General features: G+C 35.5%; 1 protein-coding gene across 2 annotated transcripts in view; it reads left to right on the top strand.

Annotated features, from left to right (window-relative positions):
- Positions 1-19,901, top strand: part of MAGI2 (membrane associated guanylate kinase, WW and PDZ domain containing 2) — a 1,308,856-nt gene that overhangs the window by 846,873 nt on the left and 442,082 nt on the right. For both annotated transcript variants that reach the window (XM_024738094.1, XM_024738093.1), the window contains exon 6: positions 4,370-4,449. In XM_024738094.1, coding sequence (XP_024593862.1) covers positions 4,370-4,449 — 80 coding nt within the window. The remainder of the gene's footprint in view (positions 1-4,369; positions 4,450-19,901) is intronic.

Below are 19,901 nucleotides of genomic sequence, written 5' to 3'. Positions count from 1 at the left end.
TTTTTTGCGGTACGCGGGCCTCTCACTGCCGTGGCCTCTCCTGTTGCGGAGCACAGGCTCCGGACGCGCAGGCTCAGTGGCCATGGCTCACGGGTCCAGCCGCTCCACAGCATGTGGGATCTTCCCGGACCGGGGCACGAACCCGCGTCCCCTGCATCAGCAGGCGGACTCTCAACCACTGCGCCACCAGGGAAGCCCTGATAGCATTTTTATTAACCTAATTCTTTATAACCTCTAAGACCTAATATTCATATGTAGATTATATAAATCACCATTTTAAGACTTTATTCTGGAAAAATACTCAAATTTGACTTTAAAGTGATTTGGATATTCAGGTTTGTAAGGAGAAGATGTTTCCAGTGATTATATCGTCTCTCTGCATGTGCAATTTAATATAATACCTACTAAGTACCAGGCGTTCAACACAGTCGTTTAATCAGTGATTACTGTCCTCACATAGGAGATAAAGGTCTCAGTTCGTAGACCACTGGCTATGGAGGTGGGACAAAGATCTCTGATTACCCCCCAAGGGAGTCGAATAAAGCACCTCCGTATCAAAAGCAAAGTTTTAAGTTTAGTATGCCTCTGGTTTCGGATCATAAAGAAAACTTTGGCCTTGGGAATCAGATATGTCTGTTTAACGCCAGCTCTTTCACTTTCACGCACTAGGTGTGTAACCTTGGACAAATTACCTATCTTCTCTCAACCCTCTCAACCTTCCTTTCTCTATCTGTAAAATGGAGTTAAAAATACGAGCCACAGAGACTCATTAGCATCAAATGAAGTGAGCTGTGAAAGTTCTAGAACAGTCCCTGACAAAGGAGACAATCAGGAAATGTTACAAGATAGTAAGAATAACTTTTCAATGGTGTGGCATAAGGTCAGCAGCTTTTCCTGTTGAAGGGAAGCATTTTCTGTATGAGAAGAACGTCTCCTCAAAAAATAAGATATTATTTAACGTGCTGCTTTTGTCAATTTGGCAAAGGTTAAACTTACAAAATATCCAGAAATTTCTAATCATTGCAAGTTAGCCTGTCACGTCATCAAGGCCATTCTGATATGAATTTAAACTAGAATTGCAAAGTTGAATGAAATTTCACTTCTGGTTTGCTCCAGTCCTCCAGACAGACTTAGTTTAAAATCAGAGAAGACTTTTGGATAGACCGTGTTTTAAGGTTTTCATCTGGATTTTTAAACAGGACAGTTATACAACTTGCATAGCCACTGACTCCACTTAATCTCTCACTTTTCATAACCCTCACTTTAACGTTATCCATAGAAATACATAGAGTAGTATATTATTACGATTCAAAGTTCCTCGAAAATGTGTGTTCCATTCCTCAGCTAGAAGTTTCTTTGCAAACGTAGCCTCTATATGTGTATGTGTCCCTGTTAAAGAAACTAGTATTGAAATACAAGATTATACAATATTAGCATCTTACCTTCCTGTCATTTGTGCTCCCCACGATTTGGAGAAAAGCAGAAAACTGGTATTCTGCGTCTGAATCTACTCTAGCAATGAAAGTGAAAGGAAATCACATCCTCAAACTTGAGGAAGGATAGTATGCAGATTGTGAAAAATCCTTCAACTGTCCCGTTTTACACAGTCTCCTGCCCAATGTTGAATCCTATTTTCAAACGGAATTGTTGAGGTTTAAAAATATATAGTTTAAGGGAAGTGGAAAAGCCACTTGGTCCATTGTCTCCTAAATACATTAAAAATATTCCCTTTCTAAGGCATCTTGAAGAAGCATGCAAATTACAAGGCTTGTGAGAACCACTGTTGAAAAATACTGTGCGGTATCTTCATGTGATGTTTGCGACAATTGCTGGAGGTAACTACTACCCACTTTCCTTCAGCATCATTTCAGAAGATCAGCTAAAAATGCTGTTAACTCTAAGAGACTCAAGCTGTCAAAGTCTATTAAAGTGACATACCGTTAATGCTAGCTCAACCTAAAAAACAATCATCCTGTAATGAAATGCTTTATAGAAACTCAGGAAAGCTAGGAAATCCATGCTTCTCTACTAAATTAGCCGGTATTTGAGACCCATGGTGGTGTGGTATAGAAATGGTAATTTGACTCCCTGCGGTGGCTTAGTAATGGCCCATTCATACTTATCCATAGGTGTGTGTGCTTTTGTGAATATGTGTTAGAGACCTAGAAATGACTTTCCTCCAAAAAGGGGGGAAGAATTTGGAAGAAGCAGATGTGGGTAAAAAGAAGGGAAGTTTATTTTCCTTAGTCACCTCCCAAATTTGTTGCTAGTATATAAAAACACAGACATCAACACACTCTCATACACACACACACGCACACACACACACACACAACACACACACACTTTGAACTGAGGCATGTCTATAAAGAGCATCTTCACAGTGACTTTATTTTTCAAATGGGAGCAGCAAGCACTGAACCCAGTGCACCTATCCTCACAACAGGATAGTCATAACCCCCTTTCTGTCCATGGGCATCAAGTCTTTATTGGAGGGGAAAAGACTAGATGATATTGACATGACTGTAAATGAGGACCAGAATGAGATACTGCAGTACTGTACATCCTTCTGATAGTCGATAATGAAGCGCTATCACACTATACAAAAGTCACATTGGAGGAAAATAAAAGCTAGCATGCTCTCCTGACAATTTATAATTTCACCAACTTCATAGACTTCATCTCATCAGATTATTAGAGCCCTGCTCAGAGGGATCAATCATTGAGGAGTTCCTAAGTGTGAAGAAAATGATTGGAAAGTATTTTCTGTTTACCCCACATGAAAGTAAGAAATAAAAGGGAATCTTCTTTAAGAGCAGAAACTTCATGACCCAAGGATATTAATGTTTCAGTTCTCAGATCAGAGATGGCTCTACACTTAGGCAGATGTACTATCATCCAGAAAGCACTATTTAAAGAGAGCTTTAACACTCTGGAATCATTTGCCCACTGCCCACCTTAACTCCATCCTTCCTCCTTTCTGCCTTGAAATTCCCTTCATTAAGTAGGCACTTAAACTCTGGAAGCTTGCTATGAAATATGCTTCCTGGGAGAATTTTCTGAACTTTGCTTTAAGTGCAGATTGGTTCATCAGATTATAGCTAACACTTGTAGCTCTGATACGATAAAATATAGTTAAATTTCACTGAAGAAAGAGAAAATACATGTGAATTGATATTATAATTTTGACTTCCTTACAACTGTGTTCAAAGATCTCTATTATCTGGCTTTAGTTTATATTTCTAACCTTTTTTCCCACTTTTTCCTTTCACATTGCATTCTGACTCTTCCCTATATAAACGTCACTTTTCTACACCTGTGACTCTGCTCATTTCTGAAGCCCTCACAGATGTCACATCCTTGATAGTTTGTCCATTGATAGATGAGATAACTTGAGACAGCTATTCACAGTAAAGATTTTAGCTCCAATGTATGGTTTCGAGTAGTTCTCAAGTAACAAATTACAGCGTGCATAAGAATCACCTGGAGTGCTAGCCAAAGATGGAGATTTTGCGGCTCCACCTCAAAGATTCTAATTTGGTAGTTCTATGAGAACTACCAAACTCCCAGAATATGCATTGTTAATAAGTCCACCAGGTGATTCCAGTGCCGGTATTTCCAGGACCTCTTTTCAAGACAGTGCTCTAATAACCTCTCTCCTTTGCTTTTTAAATTTCTGGCAAAAGACTTCCCAGAAAACATTTTTTTAAATGAAATTGTCATTAAAAATTATTAATTCCCAGAATTCCATTCCAAAAATGCTAGAGTACAGACAGTTTTATCTATCTTCCTAACTGGATTGAAAGTATTTAGATGGAAGATAGCTAAATGTGGGTTAATGAAATTGCTGTTAATTACTTTTTGAGAAAATGTAGGAATCCCAAGAACATGCTATAATTTGCATCACTTTTGTACTGCCTCTACCAGCTCTGTAGTTAAAGAGTAACAAAACAACCATTTATGAAAGGGTAGGTTTAAGATGAAAATAATTCTTTTGCAAAACTCAGGAAACAGTATCAGAGCCTGCGAACTGTGCGCTTCCAACTGGAGAATCCTGTATTTGTAATAAATTCCTTTTGCTCTGGATGAGTTCTGCATTTTCAATGAGGTTAACTTGGCAACATTCTAGTTGATTTTAATAAAAATAGCTGCTTTGAGGACAGGGAGCTGAGGTTGCCAATTTTACAGCTGCCTTTGCACGATTACTCTTACACCTCCTTCAGGGCTACTTAGAACCAGTAAGCAAATTAAGTGTATCGATTGCAATTTTGTTGGTCTAACCCCCTCTTTTTTTTTTTTTTTTTCCTTAAGGAATAAACTTGATTCCTTTCAGTATGTGTCTGTTCAGAGTGATCTCTTTTCTTTTCAGCCATAACACAAAGACAACATCATGGCTGGATCCACGACTTGCGAAAAAGGCTAAACCTCCAGAAGAATGCAAAGAAAATGGTAGGTTATTTAAGTTTTTATGGTGTTGCGGCGTTGCCCTTTGAGAGTATGTGTGTTTCTTAAGAGAGGGTCTTGTCTAAAGAAGCCGTAATCTGATTGAGACAATTTTAAAGCTGTAATATTTAATGCCCAGATAGGAGAAAGAATTAACTCGGCGTTTCAGCAGTGCCATGTGGTTTTCCTTTTTCTCTCTGAGGGGACTGTGCTGGACATCACAGCTCTGTCATCTCTATGGGTTCTCTTTGACTCCTGGCCTGACTTCCCACCACCTTACTAGGGAGTTTTTGTTTGCAGTATGTCTCTCTGAGGACTCTGATCTTTTCATTGGAATTAAATATGGTGTATAGAGAAAAGTATTGTGGCACTATAAGTAATATTTTATTTTTGTGTTTTGAGGTATAGCATTCTTCTAGTTATTAAGGAATCAGTGATATAAAGATTTATACGTATGGCTCCTTTCCTTTAAGCAAACATTTAAATACAAAAATTAATTGCATGAATGTGCTGGGTTATCTTTAGTATTTTCCAGTTCCCAATGTAATGACGTTAATTTGCTTAAAAATTGACTGTTTTCATCTATGTGAAGAGTTTTTAAAAATAATTTTGAGGATTAGATGAAAGTAAACCTTGTTTTTAAATTAGTAAATTATATAAATGAAGTGTTACTGATGATACTTACAAGTTTTTTAACATTGAGTTTAATGTTAAAAGAGTACTTATAATTCGTCTAAAATGATAAATAGCGTATACTCCTGATGATTCATTATTTGACCACATTCACAGCCTTTATCTGATCAAATTATTAGAGCCTTGTTCAGAGGCATCTATCATTGAAGAGCTCTAAAAGTGAGGAAAGTGATGAGTGTTTAAACTTTTTAAAAAGTTTTTAGAAAGTCAACTTTTTAAAAAGTCTATAACTGTAAAAGTCCTTTTATTTTAATGGTAATTCTGTCTTTCTCAGACAATATCAAGATAATATTGTTCATTCCTATGTTATAAGGTAACTGTTCACAAGCTGGTTATACAACTGAGCTAAATAAAAAATCAGTTTACCGGCTATATGTACATATTTGAATGCATAAATGTCTAATTTTTATCACTACATATAATTTTATATTCATAGCTATGTCTGTATGCCTTCTGTATAAAAGTATAGCTATATGTGTGTGAATCTTTTACAATTATTCTGTGACCTGAGACTTTTGAGCACAATTAGGTTACATTTCATTGGCACTAATAAGACATATGTTGCAAATTATGATAGGTTATAAATTAAAATGACCTGATCTGCTATCTGGGAGTTATGATTTACTGATGCCACAGATATAAAACTATATATATATATATATTTATATATATACTAATTAAAATGAATTCAGTGATCTTGCAGTTCTGTACCTGTTGAACTTCTCAGCTGTCTTGTACATTTGAGTTGTTCTTTTCATTATAAAAGGCTATTAAAGTCAAATTTTAAAATCCTGGGAGAGATGTAGGTTTAACATTTTGCATAACTGTAACATTTCAGTGTTATCAGTTTTTCCCATTTCTGTACTCATCTGTCTTCTCAGCATGGTAGATGCCTAAAATATGATACCAGTACCTGTGAATTCATGTGATATTAAGAAATGAGTCCTAGAATACAGTCTAATAGCTCAGAGTGATTTATAACTGGTTGATTACTATTTTTCTTTTTCTACAAAATAAGTAATTCACAGATTTTATTTCATATGTTACTGGAGTATTTTACAATGTAAACTAACATCTAGTTAGAATGCTATTGTTCCAGGCACATATTTTAAGTTTTCATACCAAGAAAAGTGCTTTTTGGTCATACTGTTACTTCTGTTTTATTTTTCTTTAAATAGCATAGATTAAAACTGCTTGTTTAAAATGTTGGATGTTAATGGATTGCTGCTGAGCCTACTAGTTAAGACAGGCTTCTTTCTATCTATCATAGGTCAGCGCAGATCAAAAAAGTTAGTAGTTTTCTGAATGCTGAAATATGTATAAAATGTGTATAAAAATTGTAGAGGCTTAAGATGATAATATCTTTCACTAGCAAAGATTTATCCTTCTTCTACCACGGAGACAGAGTGGAGGCTAATTACCTTAATCCAATCACAGCTGAGCCAACATGAGGTTGGGTTGAGCTTTGGTGAGACGCAGTCTACCTCTGGTTTGCTTTTGTTCTTAGGGTGTTTGCCCACCCAGAGTTTCAACTAATAGCCTATTGTAGGTCAGCATATATTTTCCATAAAGGGTCAGGTAGTAAATACTTTAGGCTTTGGTCACCCAGTTTCTTCGCAACTACTCGTTGTACAAAAGTGACCAAAGTCAATATATAAATAAAGGGTATAGATATATTTCAATAAAACATTGCTCGTAGACACAGAAATTTGAGTTTCATGAATTAAAATATTATTCTTCTTTTGATTTTTTTTCTCAATCATTTAAAATTATATAAACTGTTCTTAGCTCTTGGACCATACAAAACATAGGGGCAGGCTGGACTCTGTCCGAGGATGAACCCTGGCCTGGTGTATCCATGTGGAGCGTGCCCCTGGGCAGGTCTTGAACACCAATATTTTAAAAATATTTTTCTTCTCAGTAATGCAAGACTACCAGAAATCTGTGGTGCTTTTCAGGGGTTTTAGCTTAGTTTTTTGCCTCCAGGCCTTGCATCTTCTGAATTTGACGGATGTCATCATGGAATGATTGGCATGTGTTAGAGCTTTGTCAGTCCCTCAAGACTCTGCAACAGTCTGCTGGTTTCTCTCAACCCCAGTGATGGCCTTCTTCCCAGGCCAAGTCTGGATTCTTTCCACAGCCCAGAATCAACAAAAATCATCTACAACATTCCTCCCTTACCTCTCCAGGATTCTTTCCTCTTCAGATTCTTAGACCATTTTAGATCTGTTGTTTCAGCAGTTCTCTGGTTCCTTTGTATTGTTTATTTGTTATATTTGATCTAGATTTTCTATGTGTTCTCTTAACCTGCTCACTTCATCCTACCTGGAAGTAGAAATTTTAGTGCAGTAATTTTTAAGTTGTACATTTAAGACTTTAGTGGATTGCATGCTATAAATTCTTTATTATCATTATAGTCATACTTAATCCCTCAAGATTGAATTCCGTGTTATGTATGTGTGCATACTGTTATGAATGTACATATGTATGTGTGTGTATGTAGATCTGGATCTGTAAATGTATGCTTCTTCAGTTCTGTTTACATAGATGCTTGAAGGTAATTACTTAGTCACCTGTAATAAGATGAAGTCAAGTAAAAGAGAGATGGAAGGAGGTATCAACTGATTTAAATTATTCTTGGGTGAGAGAAAAAACTAGCAAATGTTTTCTCATTGGCATCAAGGAGGGAAAAGCCACCATGGATGGTTCAGTACAAATACTTAAACAACTACTTATTCTGTTGACACTAAAGCAATCATTTTGCTTTTTTGTTTGAAGGATAACACAGCTACTAAACATAAAAACATACTTCCTTCTCTCAGAATATGGTTGAAAATAGTAAAGTCATTGTGCTCTGTGCATTTGTCACAGCTCTGTGCATTTTTGGAATTTAAGCACCAGTCTACATGGCAGAAAAAAGTCTCCACCTACTACAAGACTCTAATATTAGGATTTGGGGGAGTGCTGTTTAGCAAGCCAATATAGTCTTTTACAAAATGCAACAGAAATAACAGTTAACTATTAAATAATGTGGATGCAAGATTGGTTGAACTGTATATAAAGCACCATCATATTGTCCCCAGTCCTGAGAATCAGCACTGTGATGTGTGTCTGAGATATTTCCAATCATAAACATCCCAGTGGTGACACACTCCACATGAATCACTGAATTAGGGTCAATATCAAAAGTGATTCAATTCCTGTAGGACTCTTTATAAAGTTGAAAAGTGACTAAAATCAGTAGGACTACAGTATTGTATTCAGGAGAGGAAATTATGTAGGATTTGTAGTCAGGGAAAACTGTATTCCAAATCCAAATCTGTGGGCTTTTAGGCAGGTACTTAATCTCTGGGAGCCTAGGTTTTCTTACCTGTAAATGGAAATGATATCTATTTCATGCACATTTAGTTTCACAAACAAGGACAGAGTTTGTTGCACCATAGACTCTAAATAACTGCTTCTTTATTTTCATTCGAGTATGCTCTGAGCCATAGACAACGGGGAAGAAATTCAGAATAGTTGGCCTACCTTAAGAGCCTTTAATTTCTCTAGGGTGTCCTGAAGAGGTAGAAAAGAACAAACCCATGTAGGCAAAACTTATCCAGCTAGCTAATCCAGCCTAATATTAATAGATTGGAGGTTCCCCCCCTCCATTCTGTTAAACTGGCTCTAAATTTCACCAAGTTATAATTAGAGCTGTATGAATTGGGTGATGTCATTTCTGTATTCAGTATCTATGAATTGTGAGTTGTTTCATGTTACCATAGGAAAGAAAAATCACATAATCTTAACCTTTTTACCTACATGAGAACTGCATTTCAACTTACATTAACTAAAGCTTTGAACTATTACTTAATCTGTCTTAAAAAAAAAAAAAAAAAAGCTATGTCCGAAATGCTCATGAACAAAGATAGCATAAACCTTGTTTCATAATATTTATTAAATGGATTTTTTCCAAGATAAGGAGATTACCTTTCTAAAATAATAGAAAACGCTAATTAATTTCAGGTCATTTCTTTTTTTTTTTTTTTTTCAGGTCATTTCTTAAGTGAGTTTTATAGACATGACAGAAAGATTTGGACATGCATATTTTTATTTTCATAGTTCAAATTCTTTTTCTAGACTACATAATTTATTTCCCTTAAATAGGGACTTTGGCCTACTTTCTCATTAAATTTGTATTGATAATTAGAGCTCCTAATTTCTCAAGATTAAATATGATCAAATTAATATATCCCTTGAATATTTGTTTTTCTAATCTGATAAAACTGCTAAGATGATATTTGTAAAGTATCTTGAAATTTTTTCACTAGGAAGAATTAATAAAAAACAGACTCTAAAAATATTAACTATTCAAGTACTAAAACTTTAAAGTTGAAAAGATTCATTTATATGCAAATATTGAAATCCTAATGTTTAAATATTATGAACAAACTAATTTGTGTATTTTGTTTCTATACTGATATTTTGAGTGTTTTTGTAAAAAAAAAAATGAGGAAATTTAAAATATCTTAACAGAAGCAGTTAGTTCTTATTTCACTAACTGGTAATTATTTGTGTTATAGTAAGTCCTCTACATATGAACGAGTTCTGTTCTGAGAGTGCATTCGTAAGACCAATTTGTTTGTAAGTCCAACAAAGTTAGCCTAGGTACCCAGCTAACACAATCGGCTATATAGTACTATACTGTGATAGGTTTATAATACTTTTCACACAACTAATACATTAAAAAACAAACACAAAACATAAAACATTTTTAATCTTATAGTACAGTACCTTGAAAAGTACAGTAGTAAAGTACAACAGCTGGCATACAGGGGCTGGCATCGAGTGAACAGGCAAGAAGAGTTACTGACTGGAGGAGGGAGAGGAGGTGGGAGATAGTAGAGCTGAAGGATCATCAGCAGTAGGAGATGGAGGGCAAGCTGCAATTTCACTCTCGTCTGACGTTGATGGCACAGGTTCTGGTTCCTTGCTGGATTCAGTTCTATCTACCCTCTTGAAAAAATGGTCCAGTGATGTCTGGATAGTAACTCTTTTTTTCTCATCATAGATGACACAGTAGCACTAGATTGCATTCTGAATGGCTGCTACAACCTTCATGTACTGTTCTACGTTCAGGTTCTGTGACTCAAAAACTAACAGTGCCTCCTCAAATAAAGAAAAACCCCTTGCCATTTCCTGTGTCATGAATCTCTTTGGTTCTTCAGTTACTTCTGCTTCCTCTTGTCTTTTTTCGTCCTTTCCTTGGGCCTCCAGTTCCATCAGGTCTTCATTAGTAAGCTCCTCACGTTGCATAGCAAGGAGTTTAATGTTATAAGAATGAGCGACATCTACCATCTTTTCACCTCGCTCTACTCTCTCAATTATTTTCAGTTTTGTTTCCATCGTCATCGCTTGGCACTTCTTAGCAGTACCAGCTACATCACCACTGCTTTTATGCTTGCTTCCAGACATCCTGGGCTTGAAATAAAGATACTGTACTACTGTACTCTATATAGTACTATACAGTAAAGTACACAAAAGCACAACCACTTGTAGAGGATGCAAACACATGACAGTGTGCACCAGACATGTGAACTAACTTACGTGATTGGACATGCAAATGCAAGTTCGCATCTTTGAAAGTTCGCAACTTGAAGGTTCGTATGTAGGGGACTTACTGTAGTCATGATTTTCTATAGCAGCACTTTGAGATATGCTTTATCCAATAATATAGCACCCTTTCCATAATTTCAGCTCAAGAGTACTAAGAAAAAAACAATATTTTAGGAATATAAATCTTTTGGGGAGGAAATAATGTTAATCCAAAATAAATCATATAGGATGGATATTGCACTGTTGTGCACAGGTACCAGATTCTGGGTTGTTACTGGCTGTCATTTGTTCTAATTGGTCCCATTCTATTCTGAAGGGTTGGTGTCCAAACAATTAAAGCTGTTAAATATTTGGAATATCTTTCCTTCACTAATTGTTTATCTGTTTCCCTTCTACCTATTAATGTTTACTTTAGCTATAAAGTAGTACCTGCAGAAGGATTATGAAATTTTGTCCTCCTTTAGTTCTTGATGTCTCAACTTACATTTATGCTTAGGAATAAGTTGTGTCTTATCCTTACTCTTTAATGCACACAAGTTTAAAAATAATATTGACATCATTGAATCTGTTCTACACAGTAGCAAAATTATTTTAAATTTTTTCAAAGATGACTTTTTTTAAAGCATTATAAACCCACAGGAAATAACAAAAGGATTACAGGGAGGTCCCAAACACCCTTCATGAAGCCTCCCCCACGTTAACATCTTATATATATATATAATACAATATCAAAATCAGGAAATTGACATTGGTACAATGAACAGAACTTATTCAGACTTCACCAATTATACAAGTGGTCGTTTGTGTTTGTGTGTGTGTGTGTAGTTCTATACAATTATATCACATGTGTAGCTCCACATAACTATAACCACAATAAAGATACATTACCACGAGGCTCCCTTATCTACCAGTTTGTAGCCATATACGTGTCCTCCCACTGCACAAACCTTAGCCACTAATCTATTCTTCATTTCAATTACTTTGTTATTTCAAATGTGTTATACAATAGAATCATACAGTGTGTAAACTTTTGAGATTGCTTTTTCCACTCAATTTAATTATGTTGAAATCCATTCAGGTGTGTGTCTCAATGGTTTGCTACTTTTTATGTACCAATGTTTGTTTAAGCATTTGCCCACTGAAGGACACCTGGATTGTTTCCAGTTTTTAGCTAATACAAATAAAACTACAACAGACACTTGTATACAGGGTTTTGCATGAACATAGGTTTAATTTCTCTGGGATAAGTGACCAAGAGTGCAATTGCTAGATTATTATAGAAAGTGCATCTTTAGTTTTAGAATAAACTACCAAACTATTTTCCAGAGTGCCTGTACTCTTTTATTGTACATCCCCACCAGCAGTGAAGGAGTGATCCAGTTTTTCTGCATACTTGTTAGCATTCGGTGTTACAACTATTTTTTATTTTAGCCATTTTGATAGGTGTGTAATGATATTGTATTGTGGTTTTAATTTGTATTTCCCTAATGGCTAATGATATTGAACATATTTTCATGTGATTATTTGTCATTTATATATCCTTCTCAGAGTAAGTCTGGTCATGTCTTTTGACCAATTTTTAATTAGACTCTTTTTTTTATTCAGTTTTGAGAGTTCTTTATGTGTTCTAGATAGAAGTCCCTCTATCAGATATGTTCTTTACAAACATTATCTCCCAGTCTGTAATTGGCCTTTACATCCTCTTCACAGGGTTTTTTGCAGAGAAAATGTTTTTAATTTCAATAAACTCTAATTTATCAAATTTTCCTTTTATGAACCATGTTTCTGATAACAAGTGTAAGGACTCTTCACCTAGCCCTACATGCCAAAGAGTTTCTCATGTTTTTTTCCTAAACTGTATAGTTTTACATTTAAGCCTGTGGTCTATGTTTACTTAATTTTTTATAAGGTGTTAGGTTTAGGTTAAGGTTCAGTTTTCTCCCTGTGGATATCCAGTTACTCTAGCACCATTTGTATAACAGGCTATCCTCTCTCCATTGGATTGTGAATGCAACTTGGTCATAAATCAGTGAGTTCCACTGGTCTATGGGTCTATCTCTGTGCCAGTAACACACTCTCTTGATTCCTGTAGGTCTGTGGTAAACCTTAATATTAGGGAGAATGATGCTCCCTAGTTTATTCTTTTCTAGGAAGAGAGAAGGAGAGAAAGAAAAAGGAGTTTTAGTTAATCAGGAAGAGATAACAATTCTGAACTTTTATGCATGCTTGTATGTATAGCTTCAAGTTATACAGAGAGGAGGAAAAAATGAGAAATCTGAAAAAAAGAATTTAAAGAATTCACTATTAGAGTGTATGATTGAGTGCATCTCTCTTACTACTCAATATATTAAACACAGAAAAATAAGAAGAAAGATTTGAATAATAGAAAAGGTATTCTTGATCTAAAAGTTTTAACGAATGGAGAATACACTTCTCAAGCATACATAGTACTTTATGAACATTGAATACATAATAGTCCATAGAGTAGGTCTTTACAAAATTTAAAGATGACATTCCTATATTACGGAAAACTTTAATTATATATCAATAAAAAGAAAAATAGTCTCCATAATAGGAAATTTTAAAACATTAAAAAATGTTTCCACCTTCATTGGGGTATAGCTGACAAATGAAATTGTGTCAGTTTAAGGCATGCGGTGTGATGATTTGATACACATATATATTGTGAAATGATTAACACAATTTAGTTAATACATCCATCAACTCACATGGTTACCTTTTGTGTCTGTGTGGTGAGAACATTGAAGATATACTCGCTTTGCAACTTTCAAGTATATGATACAGTGCTATTAACTGTAGTCACTATGCTGTACATTAGATCCTCAGAACTTATTCATCTTATAACTGTAAGTTTCTTTCTTTTGACCAGTATCACCTGATTATCCCCCATTCCCCAGCCCCTGGCAACCACCATCCTGCTCTGTTTCTATGACTTCAGCTTTTTAGGATTTCACATATAAGTGAGATCATATAGTAATTGTCTTTCTCTGACTTATTTCACTTAGCATAGTGCCCTCAAGGTCTGTGCATGTTGTCGCAAATGGCAGGATTTTCTTTTTTTCTATATCTTAATAATATACCATTTATATATATCTTATTTTCTTTATCCATTCATTGATCAATGGATACTTAGGTTATTTCCATATCTTGGCTATTGTGAATAAAGTTGTGGTGAACATGGGAATTCAGATATCTCTTTGAGGTTATAATTTAATTTCCTTCAGATATATATGCAGAAGTGGGAGTTCAGGATCATGTAGTAGTTCTATTTTTAATTTTTTGAGGAACCTCCATACTGTTTTCCATAGTGGCTGCACCAATTTACATTCCCTACCAGTGGTGCACAAGGGTTTCCTTTTGAACATCTCTTGTCTTTTTGATAGTAGTCATTCTGACAGATGTGAGATGATATTTCCTTGTGGTTCTGATTTGCATTTCCCTGATGATTAATGATGTTGAGAACCTTTTCATGTACTTGTTAATCATGTATGTGTCTTCCTTGGAAATATGTCTGTTCAGGTCCTTTACCCATTTTTAAATTAGATTTTTTTTTTTGCTAGTCGTACAAGTCCCTTATATATTTTAGATATTAATCCCTTTCCAGGTAAACGTTCTGCAAATATTTTCTGCCATTTTATAGATTGCATTTTTATTATGCTTATTTTTTTTCGGTGCAGATGTTTTCCCACTTGTTTAGTTTTGCATTTGTTGCTTGTTCTTTTATTGTCATTTCCAAAAAGTATTGCCGAGATCAGTGTCAAAGAGCTTTGTCCATGTGTTTTCTGCTATGATTTTTATGGCTTCACGTTAGATTTGAGTCTTTAAGATGTTTCAAGTTAATTTTTGTGAGTGGTGTAAGATAGAGGTCCAATTTCATTTTTTGAATATGAATATCCAGTTTTCCCAACATGAATTGTTGAAGAGACTGTCCTTTCCCCATTGAGTATTCTTAGCTCCTTTATCAAGTACTATCTGACCGTAAATGAAAAGGTTTACTTCTGGGCTCCTTTTTAAAATTAATTAATTAATTAATCAATCAATTTTTGGCTGCATTGGGTCTTCACTGCCATGCATGATCTTTCTCTAGTTGCAGTGAGTGGGGGCTTCTCTTCGTTGTGATGCGGGCTTCTCATTGTGGTGGCTTCTCTTCTTGTGGAGCACCTGCTCTAGGCTGTGAGCTTCAGTAGTTCCGGCATGCGGGCTCAGTAGTTGTGGCTCGTGGACTCTAGAGCACAGGCTCAGTACTTGTGGCGCATGGGCTAAGTTGCTCCATGGCATGTGGGATCTTCCCAGACCAGAGCTCGAACCTATGTCCCCTGCATTGGCAGGTGGATTCTTAACCACTGCATCACCAGGGAAGTCCTATTTCTGGGCTGTTGATTCTATTCCATTTGTCAATGTGTCTGTTTTTACACCAGTCCCATACTGTTTTGATTACTTTAGCTTTGCAATATAGTTTGAAGTCAAGAGGAAGTGTGATGCCTCCACCTTTGTTTTTCCCTCCTCTGGATTTCTTTGAGTATTTGGGATCTTTTGTGGTTCCATACACATTTTACAGTTGTTTTTTCTATTCTGTGAAAAATTCTATTGGAACTTTATTAGAGATTGCATTGAATCTGTAGTTTTAGGTAGCTGGACATTTTAACAATACTAATTCATCAAATCCATCAAGATGAGATTTTTTTCGATTTATATGTGCCTCTTCAATGTCTTTCATCAATGTCTTATAGTTTCAATTGTACACATCTTTTACCTCCTTAAATTTATTCCTTAATATTTTTTTGATGCTATTGTAAATGGGATTTTTTTGTTTTTCAGATAGTTTTTTGTTGCACAGAAATGAAACTAATTTTTATTTGTTATTTTTCTATCCTACAAATTTATTGAATTCTTTGACTGCTTCTAACAAGTTTTTGATGGAGTCTAGGATTTTCTATATATAAGATTATATCATTTGCAAACACAGACCATTTTACTACTTTCTTTCTGATTTATATGCCATTTATTTCTTTTTCTTGCCTAACTGCTGTGTCTAGGACTTAGAGTACTATGTTAAATGAAATGGTGAGAATGGGTGCCTATGTATTGTTCCTGATCTTAGAGGAAAACCTTTTAACCTTCACCGTTGAGTATGATGTTAGCTGTGAGCTTGTCAAAAATGTTTTTTTGTATTGAAGTATGTTCCTTCTATGCCCAGTTTGTTGAACATCATGAAGGGATGTTGAATTTTGTGACATTATTTTTGTGCATCGATTGAGATAATCATATAGTTTTTATTTTTCATTCTATTAATGTACTATATTATATTTATTGATTTATGTATGTTGAACCATTCTTGCATCCCAGTAATAAATCCCACTTGATCACGGTGTGTGATCCTTTTAATATGCTGTTGAATTCAGTTTGCTAGTATTTTGTTGAGAATTTTTCCATCTATCTTTATTAGGAATATTGACCTGTAATTTTTTATTTTTTTGTCTTGTAATTTTTTTTCCAGTGTACTTAACTGGCTTTGGGATCAGGGTAATGCGGGTCTCATAAATTGAGTTTGGAAAGTGTTTGCTCATCTTCAGTATTTTGGAGAAGTTTGAGGAGAATTGGTATTAATTCCTCTTTAAATGTTCAGTAGAATTCACTCATGAAGCTATCTGGTCTTGAGCTTTACTTTGTTGGGAGGTTTTTGATTACTGATTCAATCTCCTTACTTGTTATTTGTCTGTTCAGATCTATTTATTTATAATTAAGTCTTGATAAATTGTATGTTTCTAGGAACTTACTCATTTCTTCTAGGTTATCCAATCTATGGTATATAATTGTAGTAGTCTTTCCTGAAATTTTTTTATTTCTGTAGTATCAGTTGTAATATCTTCTCTTTCAGTTCTGATTTTGAGTATTTGCTATTCTTTCGTAGTCTAGCTAAGGGTTTATCAATTTTATGTATCATTTCATAAAACCTACTCTTAGTTTTCTTGATGTTTCTCTTATTTTTTTAGGCTCTTATTTCATTTATTTCTCATCTGATCTTTGTATTTTCTTTACTTCTGTTAACTTTGGACTTAGTTTGTTCTTACATTTCTACTTCCTTGAGATGTAAAATTAGGTTGCTTACTTGAGATTTCATTCTTCTTAATATAGGTTTTGATTACTATAAATTTCCCTCTTAGTATTTCTTTTGCTGCATCCCATAAGTTTTGGTATTTTGTGTTTCTATTTTCAATTGTTTCAAGATTTGTTTTTTTAACATTTTATTGGAGTATAATTGCTTGACAATGTTGTCTTAGTTCCTCCTATATAAGAAAATGAATCAGCTATATGTGTACATATATCCCCATATCCCCTCCCTCTTGTGTCTCCCTCTCACCCTCCCTATCCCACCCCTCTAGGTGGTCACAAAGCACCAAGCTGATCTCCCCGTGCAATGCAGCTGCTTCCCACTAGCTATATATTTTACATTTGGTAGTGTACATATTTCCATGCTACTCTCTCACTTCATCCCAGCTTACCCTTCCCCCTCCTTGTGGCCTCAAGTCCATTCTCTACATCTGTGTCTTTGTTCCTGTCCTGCCCCTAGGTTCATGAGGACCATTTTTCTTTTATTCCATTTATATGCGTTAGCATACGGTATTTGTTTTTCTCTTTCTGACTTACTTCACTCTGTATGACAGACTCTAGGTCCATCCACCTCACTACAAATAAATCAATTTCGATTCTTTTTGTGGCCGAGTAATATTCCTTTGTATATATGTGCCACATCTTCTTTATCTATTCATCTGTCGATGGACACTTAGGTTGCTTCCATGTCCTGGCTATTGTAAGTAGTGCTACAGTGAACAATGTGGTACATGACTCTTTTTGAATTATGATTTTCTCAGGGTATATGCCCAGTAGTGGGATTGCTGGGTCATAGGGTAGCTCTACTTTTAGTTTTTTAAGGAACCTCTATATTGTTCTCCATAGTGGCTGTATCAATTTACATTCCCACCAACAGTGCAAGAGGGTTCCCTTTTCTCCACATCCTCTCCAGAATTTATTGTTTGTAGATTTTTGATGATGGCCATTCTGACTGGAGTGAGGTGATACCTCATTGTAGTTTTGAATTTTATATTTGTAATATAGTCTGATTTGCATTTCTCTAATGATTAGTGATGTTGAGCATCCTTTCATGTGTTTGTTGGCAATCTGTATATCTTCTTTGGAAAAATGTCTGTTTAGGTCTTCTGCCCATTTGGGAATTGGGTTGTTTGTTTCCTTAACATTGAGCTGCATGAGCTGCTTGTATATTTTGGAGATTAATCCTTTGTCAGTTGCTACATTTGCAAATATTTTCTCCCATTCTGAGGGTTGTGTTTTCGTCTTGTTTATGGTTTCCTTTGCTGTGCAAAAGCTTTTAAGTTTCATTAGGTCCCATTTGTTTATTTTTGGTTTTATTTCCATTTCTCTAGGAAGTGGGTCAAAAAGGATCTTGCTGTGATTTATGTCATAGAGTGTTCTGCCTATGTTTTCTTCTGACAGTTTTATAGTGTCTGGCCTTACATTTAGGTCTTTAATCCATTTTGAGTTTATTTTTGTGTATGTTGTTAGGAAGTGTTCTAATTTCATTCCCTTACATGTAGCTGTCCAGTTTTCCCAGCACCACTTATTGAAGAGGCTGTCTTTTCTCCACTGTATATTCTTGCTTCCTTTATCAAATATAAGGTGACCATATGTGCATGGATTTTTCTCTGGGCTTTGTATCCTGTTCCATTGATCTATATTTCTCTTTTTGTGCCAGTACCATACTGTCTTGATGACTGTAGCTTTGTAATATAGCCTGAAGTCAGGGAGCCTGGTTCCTCCAGCTCCAGTTTTCTTTCTCAAGATTTCTTTGGCTATTCAGGGTCTTTTGTGTTTCCGTACAAATTGTGAAATTTTTTGTTCCAGTTCTGTGAAAAATGCCATTGGTAGTTTGATAGGGATTGCATTGAATCTGTAGATTGCTTTGGGTAGTATAGTCATTTTCACTCAAGATTTCTTTTTGATTTCCCTTTTGATTTCTTCTTCGACCCACTGGTTTTTCAAGAGTGTGTTGTTTAATTTTCACTGATCTGTGAATTTTTCAGTTTTTCTCCTCTTACTGTTTCTAGTTTTATTACATTGTGGTCAGAAAAGATAATTTGTATTATTTCAGTATTCTTACACTATCTAAGACTTATTTTGTGACCTAACATAATGATCTATTCTAGAGAATGTTCCACGTACACTTGAGAAAAATGTGTATTCTGCTGCTGTTAGATGAAATGTTCTGCATATCTAAGTCCATTGATTCTAAAATATAGTTGAAGTCCAGTGTTTTGTTATTAGTATTCTATCTGGATGATCTGTCCCTTCTTGAGAGTGGGGTATTGAAGTCCCCTACCATTACTGTATTATTGTCTATTTCTCCCTTCAGACCTGCATTTGCTTAATATATTTAGGCTCTCCAATATTGAATGCCTTTATATTTATGCAGTTGTTATATCCTCTTGATTAACTGACCTCTTTATCATTACATAATGACCTTCTTTGTCTCTTGTTAAACTTTTAAAATTAAAGTCTATTTTGTCTGGTGTAAGTGTAGCTGCCCCTGTTCTCTATTGGTTTTCCCTTGGATGGAATATCTTTTCCCATCCATTCACCTTGAGCCCATGTGTCCTTAAAGCTGAATTGAGTGTCTTTTAGGCAACATATAGTTGGGTCTTGTTTTTTTATCCATTCAGGCACTCTATATCTTTTTTTTTTTTTTTGAGGTACGTGGGCCTCTCACTGTTGTGGCCTCTTCCATTGCGGAGCACAGGCTCCGGACGCGCAGGCTCAGCGGCCGTGGCTCACGGGCCCAGCCGCCCCGCGGCATGTGGGATCTTCCCAGACCGGGGCACGAACCCACATCCCCTGCATCAGCAGGCAGACTCTCAACCACTGCGCCACCAGGGAAGCCCTATATCTTTTGATTAGAGAATTTAATCTATTTACATTTAAAGTAATTATTGGTAGGTAAAGACTTAACTCATGCCATCTTATTGTTTTCTGACCATTTTGTATTCCATTGTTTCTCCCTCTCTCGCTGTCTTCCATTATGAACTGATGATATTCAGTCGAGGTACGCTTTGATTCATTTTTTTTTTAATATT

The sequence above is a fragment of the Neophocaena asiaeorientalis genome, unplaced genomic scaffold, assembly GCF_003031525.2.
Source record: "Neophocaena asiaeorientalis asiaeorientalis breed wild unplaced genomic scaffold, Neophocaena_asiaeorientalis_V1.1 scaffold170, whole genome shotgun sequence".
Classification (NCBI taxonomy): domain Eukaryota; kingdom Metazoa; phylum Chordata; class Mammalia; order Artiodactyla; family Phocoenidae; genus Neophocaena; species Neophocaena asiaeorientalis.
Note: the sequence above shows the minus strand (reverse complement) of the source record. Positions and strands in the feature narration are given on the sequence as shown.